The sequence below is a fragment of the Xyrauchen texanus genome, chromosome 31, assembly GCF_025860055.1.
Source record: "Xyrauchen texanus isolate HMW12.3.18 chromosome 31, RBS_HiC_50CHRs, whole genome shotgun sequence".
Taxonomy (NCBI): Eukaryota; Metazoa; Chordata; class Actinopteri; order Cypriniformes; family Catostomidae; genus Xyrauchen; species Xyrauchen texanus.
In genome coordinates this window covers 33,473,039-33,484,277 of record NC_068306.1, presented here as the reverse complement: position 1 = coordinate 33,484,277, position 11,239 = coordinate 33,473,039, and the positions used below count along the sequence as shown (strand labels likewise).

Genomic DNA, 11,239 nt, shown 5'->3' with positions numbered 1-11,239 from the left:
AATTACCATTCTGTGAAGTGCACTGTCCTTTAGTGGGGGTTTTTTCATGAGAGAAGTGTGTGTGTGTGTTCTCATCAGTTAATCAATTTTCTCTGCTATCTATACTACTCTGCACTTCTTATCTGACTCAGATGTGTTGATCAGAGAAGACTGACAACTTCAAACCCAATCAGCTGTTTTGAGCACCATTCCTAGCTCACTAAACCTATCAACCGAAGGTATCGCCTGAGGGTTAAGGATTATTTTTTTTTTTGTCATTGTTGTTGTTTCAGCATTGAGTGCCTCTCACATAAAATTGGAAAACAAAAATTTACATATATTTTAAACAAAAAAATAATCTTTAATCATTTTTCCCACAGTAATGAAACATATTTGAAGTAAAACATATATGCATCATAAAGAATTATAAGTCTCAAATTACTTAAAATAATCATCTTTATTCTCATTAACTTTTACAGTAATGATTAAAGGCATATGTCTATGAATGAAGATAGTATGAATAAAGCATAAAAGCAGTAATGCATTTTATAACACAAAGATTTGCATAATTTTATAGAATATGTTTGCTAATGCACAACATTACACGGCTAATGTATCTAATAATCTAATCCAACATTTCACTAAATCATTTTAAAGTAACATTTTAATACAAAGTGCATCTATCTTCTCAGCATAACATGTACATTTTATTCACAATTTAGATATGAAATCTGTATTTACCCACATTGTGCTCATTTTTAGATGCAGAGGTCTGTAATGTGGTTGACACTTCTATAGTTCCACAAACCACAAATTGGGTAACACTCATAATGCACAAGTGCTTGTGTATACCACTGGGGAGCTGTGACATCGAAAGGACGTTCACGTAATTTACAAAGTAAATTTCTTATTTTCATGTTCTTTCTAACAGGCATAAATAAATTAAATACAATCATTAAGAAAATCTAACACTTTATATTTAAGTTCCCATTTTTAAGGGTTTATAATGGGGTTCATTAATGACTAGTAATTTATTTACAAATGCATTATAAGCCATTTATATGTGGTTATAACAACATGCAAAATACATGAAGCTCGGTATGGTTTAATGATCAATGGTACAAGTATGTATCCAAACGAGTTATACATTTTAATTAGAGGTACAGAAAAAGTCCCTTTGAGGGTGTCACCCCAGTGTTGGCCCTTGCACCAATAAAAGTATTTTTTTTTTTCTGAGAGTGAAGAAAGTCTTCTAAAGTATTTAATTTACATAAACTTAAATCAACATACATCATTTAAACCTCAGAACTGATTGTGTTGAATGTACTATCTTTGCTTTCAGTTGATGTCACAAATAATATAAAGCCATCCATGAAGCTGTCTAAATTTCAGTGAGTGAATTGTTAATGCTGATTCTTCTTCTGTTTAAAGCATACATGCTTTTAAACTTTCCCTGGATGGCACACAGGATGGTTTTCCTGTATGCAGTGGATAAGAGACAATAGACAATTGGGTCAAGGCAGCTATTTACACTCGACAGTAGCAAGGTACTCTCATTTAAGATGTGCAACAGTTGTTGGATTTGATGATCCCCGATCACATCCAGTTGAGCCAGAACGTATGGAATCCTTACTGCATGGTAAGGCAAGAAGCACAAAGTAAAAATAGCAGGTACCAAGATAGTCTTCATGATAACCCTCTTTTTGCGACTTTGTGCCTTTGGATCATCATTACCCAAGGACATAGTCCTGAGTTTATTAGTAATCTTCACATAAAAACAAAGAAAAGCCAGGTAAAAAACAAGGAATAGCACCACTGTAGTCAGATTAATCACACCACCAAGAGTACCATTGCTGTGGAAGTGGAAGCAGAACTTGTCGCATGGATGTTTCTGATTGTTGTTGGTGAGGAATGGGCTTGTTCCTGAAATAAGCGCCACCCAAATGGTGTAGCTTGCCATTTGGCTCCATCTCGTCTTCTGGATGCGGAACACCCAAACAGGCTTGATAATTTTCAAGTAGCGATCCAGACTAATGAGGCTGAGGAACAGGATGCTGGCGTACATATTAATGTAGAAGAAAACACCAACCACTTTGCACAGGTAGAAGGGACCTTCTTTGTTGTGGTAGTAGACCCGTAGAGGCAAACATAGGACCAGGAGGATGTCGGCTAGGGCAAGGTGACGCATGTAGACCGCCATGGAAGAGTCTGTGTGCCGCTGGAGGAAGAATATGTAGATGGTGACGGTGTTACACAGCAGACCAATGCAACAGATGACAATGTAGCCAATGGACAAAAAGGACAATATTTTGCCATCATGGATCTGACAGGATTCATTGGTGGTTAAATTGCCTTCCTGTAACATTGTGACAGCCCCAAGACACTTTAATATAGACACGCCAAGAGGGGTTCTATCAAAGAGGGGGGAGAAAAATTAATCAGCAAAAATGGCACAGAAAATAACAAAAATGTCCCATATGTTGAACATGAGGTGGTAAAAACCCCCACAAATGTTATATAATATTCTAATACTCTAGGTCTACCTAGATACTGGTTAAGATCCTCAGCAGACATTGGCATTGCTTATGGAAAGACATCTTAACATTGAATGATTTCAAGTTCAGACTTTCCATAGGGATTTCTATATGTCAGATATCTGTGTTCACTCTCTCAGAGGAGATTGTTGAATATGGAGCTAATATGAAGTGTTTTTCGATGATAAACTAAAATTAGCATTATGTGTTAGTATTAGTATCCGTGTATCTGTTATTTTGGACAACTGAAGTGAATTATTCCATTATATTTAGTGTGGGGAACGATTCTTTTTTTTCAGAGTCAGAGATTTAGAGTTTTTAAAGACAAATATTTTGTAACATGGTTGTAACCATGACTGTACTCTGACCATGTATTTTATTTTATACAATTAACCAAGGTTTCGCTCAAATAATACTGTAGTATCTGTAAAGCAACCATAGTTTAAGTAGTGTTGTAGCAACCATGACCATGGTTAATTTTGTGGTTAATGGGGTTTTACTACAAATACCATGGTTAAACTATTTTTCCTGTAGTAAATCCATGGCTATTTTTTTGCATGGGAATGTCGCCCTAACTATTATATAACTACTAGATGATATTATTGAATTATTTTATCATAAACAATTTTCTTCTTTAAATAGCTAAAATATAGTAAGTTACTTTTTGGTAGAAGCATGTAGTGAAGCTAACTTCCTTTTTAAAAGAGTAGCTTGACTGTAGTATAACTACCATAAGTTATGGGATGCTTGAATCTTTAGAAGATATAGTTTCAAAGTTGCTTATAGAAATATAAATAAAGTAAATTTTTGACAATGGATTATTTTCTGCATTTCAACTGAGATTCTTTCTTGAAATCATATGGGTAAGAATACTTACAACCAAAAGTGTTGAACTGTTCCCAGACAAACATTAAACTCCCAATAAAAGAACAGCACTCTTACCTGGCTGACTGAACTGCTTGAGAGATGTAGAAATGACAATTGCATTCTGTGTTGAGAAACTCCACAGCACCTATGCAGGAAATTCTGCTCATGTGTGACGTTGCATCCTGGTCGCTGTGGTTGAAATTGCTGCTAACCCCAGCAGAAATGCAGAAAGTCACAACACAACACACGAAAAGTCTCAGCTTCATTAGAATAGCTCACCCCACATCCACTATTCCTAGAGCCCAGGAAATGAGCTGGAAGCCTATTATATAGTGCTTCTTATATATACCTAATATATATAAATTAATTGGCAGATAACAAGTGCAAAGTTACTTTCCTCCAAAACAAGCACATAAGTTGATTAGGATCAACATATACACATCACAACATAACCCTAAATCCCTCTAAAACTATATAAAACATTTGACACAGTGTCAGTTTGAAGAATAAATTTGATCTGATAACATTTATTTACTTTACCACTCAAAACATCTGCAAATTAATTATTGGTTATAGCATGATTCAAGTGCATTGCCTAGAAAGTACTATATAGTTTCATTATATTTATATAGATTTGAAAAGTTATTAATCAACTTTTACGTCCATAAGTGTTAAGTTGTTCAAAAACAGTTTTAAGCAATGATGAAGCATATTTCTGCATCACATGCAGAATTTGATGGAATTGGTGAAATACAGATTTCGAGAACCTACAACAATTCAACAAAAGTTGTGTTTCAGAATAGATTCTCTCAGTCCTTTAAATAGTTATAAATATCAAATCTGATTGGTCCTCAAATCTGATTGGACAATAGATGTTCCATGTGTACTGATGGTCTAACACCATCAGCACTCTGATGCTTCACTATATGTATCAATCTGCTTGTGTTTGTGCCGTTGTAAACTTAAGTGTAAGAGCAGTGCAGATGTGTAAAGAGCCATCTGTCATATTCAAAAGCACTCCGTGATCACTAGTATTACTACCAGGTATGGTAGATTCTGAACCATCACATAAGAAAGTAGTTCCTTGCACAAATGTGTTTTTTGTGACCGTACTCAGTTTTTCCTACTTTTCTTTTACATTTACTTGTTCATTGAACTGTTGTATATGATCAATATCACACTCACAATTGTGCTATATGGTCCTACATTAGCACAGCTAATGTAGGGCTATATCGCACTCTTGCTCCTGTGATATTGCGTATATATATATATATATATATATATATATATATATATATATATATATATATATATATATATATATATATCAAATTAAAGGACTGAGATATATCTGTATAGTGTATCTGATTATTGCAATTACTTTCATTTCAGACCTAATCACTAAATCTTTCTTTCTTCTATCAGATCTCAAAACAATTCAAAGACATCAATCCACTATGCAAGTGTTAACAGCAAAACAGAAGAGTAAATAATCTTATATTAAACTTTAAGTTCTTGTGTACATGACTATTAATAAGAGGTAATTTAGGGTTAAAAGACATATGTGATACATTCCTCACCACATTGCAAGTTCAGTTGGTGAATGTATCAAGTAGCAAGCTAATATGAACTTTGAGGAATGAATAGGTTTGAGTTGAATTGTGATATTTGCATATCTAATGCTAATCTGTCCCATTAGTTTTGGTCCCTTAAAAAGTGGGAGGCACATAAACAAACTGTTGTAATTCCTACACCGTTCACCTGATTTGGATGTAAATACCCTGAAAGTCTGCAGTTAAAGTACATCTTGTTCATTTCATTTCAAATCCATTGTGGTGGTGTATAGAGCCAAAAAGATTAGAATTGTGTCGATGTCCCAGTATTTATGGACCTGGCTGTATATGTAGAGTATTGTAACCATACTCTACATATACAGTCAGGTCCATAAATACTGTATATGTAGAGTATGGTTACAATACTCTACATATACAGTCAGGTCCATAAATACTGACTGACTGTATATGTAGAGTATTGTAACCATACTGCAGCCGTTTTCATAAATAAAACTAAAACGGAAAGAATATGCTTAAATAAGTTGTATAATAACATTTTATACAGTGAGGGAAAAAGTATTCGATCCCCTGCTGATTTTGTACGTTTGCCCACTGACAAAGAAATGATCAGTCTATAATTTTAATGGTAGGTTAATTTGAATAGAGAGAGACAGAATAACAACAAAAAAATCCAGAACAACACATGTCAAAAATTGTATAAATTGAATTGCATTTTATGAGGGAAATAAGTATTCGACACCCTTTCAATCAGAGATTTCTGGCTCCCAGGTGTCTTTTATACAGGTACAGAGCTGAGATTAGGAGCACACTATTAAAGGGAGTGCTCCTAATCTCAGCTTGTTACCTTTATAAAAGACACCTGTTCACAGAAGCAATCAATCAATCATATTTCAAACTCTCCACCATGGCCAAGACAAAAAGAGCTGTCCAAGGATGTCAGGGACAAGATTGTAGATCTACACAAGGATGGAATCGGATACAAGACCATCGCCAAGCAGGTTGGTGAGAAGGTGACAACAGTTGGTGCAATTATTCGCAAATGGAAGAAACACAAAAGAACTGTCAATCTCCCTCGGTCTGGGGCTCCATACAAGATCTCACCACGTGGAGTTGCAATGATCATGAGAACAGTGAGGAATCAGCCCAGAACTACACGGGAGGATCTTGTCAATGATCTCAAGGCAGCTGGGACCATAGTCACCAAGAAAACAATTGGTAACACAATACGCCGTGAAGGACTGAAATCCTGCAGTGCCCGCAAGGTCCCCCTGTTCAAGAAAGCACATGTACAGGCCCGTCTGAAGTTTGCCAATGAACATCTGAATGATTCAGGGGAGAACTGGGTGAAAGTGTTGTGGTCAGATGAGACCAAAATCAAGCTCTTTGGTTCGAGTTGCCAAATGTCAGCCATGAAACTTTAATGACTTGGAGAAGATCTGCAAAGAGGAGTGGGATAAAATCCCTTCTGAGATGTGTGCAAACCTGGTGGCCAACTACAAGAAACGTCTGACCTCTGTGATTGCCAACAAGGGATTTGCCACCAAGTACTAAGTCATGTTTTTCAGAGGGGTCGAATACTTATTTCCCTCATTAAAATGCAATTCAATTTATAACATTTTTGACATGCATTTTTCTAGATTTATTTTTTGTTATTCTGTCTCTCAGCGTTCAAATTAACCTACCATTAAAATTATAGACTGATAATTTGTTTGTCAGTGGGCAAATGTACAATATCAGCAGGGGATCAAATACTTTTTTCCCTTACTGTATAATAAGTGCAGCATGTAAAATTAATATGTACTTAATATGGATATACATTATCTTCTTTTAAGTGTCTCCTAAATAAATGCATTTTAAATTCTACTTCCACTAAAGGGTCTAGGCTAACATTTAAAGCTTTTTTCTTTTCTTTTTTATGACATTTGTAAAGGGGTTATGTATTAAACACTGCACTGATTTCAACTGGTAAAACGTTATATTTACTATAACCATAAAAACAGGAAATATAAAATCTACAAAAGTAATATCGATTCAGTCATCAAAGGTCAGCTTGCACCAAAACCATTTCCCATTCGTTCACTGCAAGGTTGCACAAACTCATGAGTGCTATCATTGTCCCAAAGGAAATGAAAAAAAAAGAACCCAGTATCAAAACTCAGAATGTGCATCCAGCCAAACCACACATTGCAGTCGTATACAGTTTTTAACTTTCTAAACTGTAAATCTATTGCTCAGTACTAGAGAATGATGACTAGGTCACCGAAACCATTCTAACCCACGCAACAAAACTCCCCTAGTTTCACTTATGATACAAACACATGTTTTCCTCTAAAGACCTAAAGATCTAAAAACACAACTTGGTAATATCTTCACATCAACAGAGCGTTACACAAGAGAAGGGGATTTCATAAATGACTGTACATTGTCTGAATGTCCAAAAATCCATGCACAACAATCAATTGCATATGTTTTATATATTTTTAAACTCAGCAAAAAAAGAAACATCCCTTTTTTAGGACACTGTGTTTTAAAGATAATTTTGTCAAAATCCAAATTACTTTATAGATCTTTATTGTAAAGGGTTTAAACAATGCTTCCCATGCTTGTTCAATGAACCATAAACAATTAATGAACATGCACCTGAGGAACAGTTATTAACACACTAACAGTTTACAGACGGTAGGCAATTAAGGTCACAGTTATAAAAACTTAGGACACTAAAGAGACCTTTTTACTGACTTTGAAGAACACCAAAAGAAAGATGCCCAGGGTCCCTGCTCATCTGCATAAACGTGCCTTAGGCATGCTGCATGGAGGCATGAGGACTGCAGATGTGGCCAGGGCAATACATTGAAAAAATAATTACTGTGAGATGCCTAAGACAGTGCTACAGGGAGACAGGAAGGACAGCTGATCATCCTCACAGTGGCAGACCACATGTAGCAACTCTTGCACAGGATTGATACATCTGGCAATCACACCTGCGGGACAGGTACAGGAAGGTAACAACAACTGCCCGAGTTACACCAGGAATGCACAATCCCTCCATCAGTGCTCAGACTGTCCGCAATAAGCTGAGAGAGGCTGGACTGAGGGCTTGTAGGCCTGTTGTAAGGCAGGTCCTTACCAGACATCAGCAATAACAATGTTGCCTATGGGCACAAACCCACCTTCGCTGGACCAGACAGGACTGGAAAAAAAGTACTCTTCAAAGATGAGTCGTGGTTTTGTCTCATCAGGGGTAATGGTTGGACGTTGATCATTGAAGGAATGAGTGTTACACCGAGGCCTGTACTCTGGAGCAGGACTGATTTGGAGGTGGAGGGTACATCATGGTCTGGGGCGGTGTGTCACAGCATCACACAAGGTTGGATCGGATGGTGAGGGCTGGGGCCATTCCCCCCAGAAATGTCAGGGAACTTGCAAGTGCTTTTGGTGGAAGAATGGGGTAACATCTCACTGCAAGAACTGGCAAATCTGGTGCAGTCCATGAGAAGTAGATGAACTACAGTACTTAATGCAGCTGGTGGCCACAACAGATACTGACAGTTACTTTATTTTTCACATTATTTATGTCCTGACTCAGTTGAATGCCACTTTGGTGAATAAAAGACCAATTTCTTTCCGTAAGAGCAAAATCTACATTATTCCAAACTTTTGGCCGCCAGTGTGTGTGTGTATATATATATATATATATACACTCACCTAAAGGATTATTAGGAACACCTGTTCAATTTCTCATTAATGCAATTATCTAATCAACCAATCACATGGCAGTTGCTTCAATGCATTTAGGGGTGTGGTCCTGGTCAAGACAATCTCCTGAACTCCAAACTGAATGTCAGAATGGGAAAGAAAGGTGATTTAAGCAATTTTGAGCGTGGCATGGTTGTTGGTGCCAGACAGGCCGGTCTGAGTATTTCACAATCTGCTCAGTTACTGGGATTTTCACGCACAACCATTTCTAGGGTTTACAAAGAATGGTGTGAAAAGGAAAAACATCCAGTATGTGGCAGTCCTGTGGGCGAAAATGCCTTGTTGATGCTAGAGGTCAGAGGAGAATGGGCTGAATGATTCAAGCTGATAGAAGAGCAACTTTGCCTGAAATAACCACTCGTTACAACCGAGGTATGCAGCAAAGCATTTGTGAAGCCACAACACGCACAACCTTGAGGCGGATGGGCTACAACAGCAGAAGACCCCACCGGGTACCACTCATCTCCACTACAAATAGGAAAAAGAGGCTAAAATTTGCAAGAGCTCACCAAAATTGGACAGTTGAAGACAGGAAAAATGTTGCCTGGTCTGATGAGTCTCAATTTCTGTTGAGACATTCAGATGGTAGAGTCAGAATTTGGCGTAAACAGAATGAGAACATGGATCCATCATGCCTTGTTACCACTGTGCAGGCTGGTAGTGGTGGTGTAATGGTGTGGGGGATGTTTTCTTGGCACACTTTAGGCCCCTTAGTGCCAATTGGGCATCGTTTAAATGCCACGGCCTACCTGAGCATTGTTTCTGACCATGTCCATCCCTTTATGGCCACCATGTACCCATCCTCTGATGGCTACTTCCAGCAGGATAATGCACCATGTCACAAAGCTCGAATCATTTCAAATTGGTTTCTTGAACTTGACAATGAGTTCACTGTACTAAAATGGCCCCCACAGTCACCAGATCTCAACCCAATAGAGCATCTTTGGGATGTGGTGGAACGGGAGCTTCGTGCCCTGGATGTGCATCCCACAAATCTCTATCAACTGCAAGATGCTATCCTATCAATATGGGCCAACATTTCTAAAGAATGCTTTCAGCACCTTGTTGAATCAATGCCACGTAGAATTAAGGCAGTTCTGAAGGCGAAAGGGGGTCAAACACAGTATTAGTATGGTGTTCCTAATAATCCTTTAGGTGAGTGTATACACAGGGTTGGGAGAGTTACTTTTGAAATGTATTCCACTACAGATTACAGATTACAGAATACTGTGTAATGTCATTTGTAACGTATCGCATTCGATTACTCAATGTCAGTAATGTATTCTAAATTCTTTGGCTTACTTATTCACAACTGGTAGATTTTTTCAATTGTTTTGACTATAAAAACTTTGCCAGTATGGTAAGACAAAATACACATGTTAAAAATACATTCTCTGAAAAGCCAAAATATCATGCAGTGTGGTTTCTAAAACAAGATCTTGTTTTAAGGATTTTTAGATATTGGAAAACAATACAAAAATTATTATCAAGAATATGATTTTTGCCCTAATATCAAAGGTCTTACTAGAAAAAAGAAATTATGATCCAACATGAATTTTCTTGATAAAAAATATGATTGTGTCTGGTAACGTGCATGTAAAATGGCTAGAAATTGCATTTTAGCTTAGCATAAAGCTAACATTTTACACATGGTTTATTTCTATTTCTTCTGCTCCAATCTTACTTCAAACTTATTTCTCTGTCTGCTTGTATGAATGTAGCACATCATAAGAAAGTGTTTCACCGCTGTTCAAATACACTTTGGATTGCATCATTTTTATGTGTGAATGTTTTCCATCTGAAAGGACTAAATATAAAATTAAACAAATGAAAATAAAATCCAATATGTAATATCTTCAGTATTCAAAATACTTTTTGAAGGTAACTGTATTGTAATTAACCATGAATAGAATTGTATCTGTAGTGGAACACAGTTACTTATATTATGTATTTTAAATATGTAATTCCGTTACATGTATTCTGTTATATATATATATATATATATATATATATATATATATATATATATATATATATATATATATATTTATTAAAATGAATGGGAGAAGTTGGATCAATCTAAGTCCCGCCTTACAGGTAAAAGAGACAATCACCTTTTAGATACAGACTTCCTGTCAATCAACTTGAGAACCCACATGCCCATTAGCTGGACCAGCCTGAAAATTGTAATTTTTTTTTGCGTGATCTGATGTAAAGAAGCACAATTTATGATATAACTGTTGTTAGAGTTAACTGCTAATTTTGAATATGCTCTTTGATCATAATATTGACCGACTGCTTTTGAGATTTTGGTCTTTCCCCATTCAAGTGGATTTAATGTGCATTCAGTTGACGGGCATCCCCTATCGTCAAGTGGCTCCAATCACTTTATTTTCACTGTCTAATATAATATTTGTAACAACTGTTATCCAGTATATATGAATTGATTGCAAAGAATTGTATTTATTAGGCTATAGGTATTAAATAACTTCTAACCTGCTCATTAAAACCAGATCAAATTGACATAAG

General features: G+C 36.4%; 1 protein-coding gene across 1 annotated transcript; it reads right to left on the bottom strand.

Moving 5' to 3' along the window:
- Nucleotides 1-491: 491 nt before the first annotated feature.
- LOC127624602 (probable G-protein coupled receptor 34) lies at nucleotides 492-3,467 on the bottom strand. The gene is made up of 2 exons (XM_052099390.1): nucleotides 3,456-3,467; nucleotides 492-2,390 (listed from the first exon to the last, which is right to left on the bottom strand). Exon 2 carries the CDS (start codon nucleotides 2,342-2,344, stop codon nucleotides 1,361-1,363), a length of 984 nt encoding a protein of 327 aa, XP_051955350.1. The 5' UTR covers nucleotides 2,345-2,390; nucleotides 3,456-3,467; the 3' UTR covers nucleotides 492-1,360.
- Nucleotides 3,468-11,239: the final 7,772 nt, after the last annotated feature.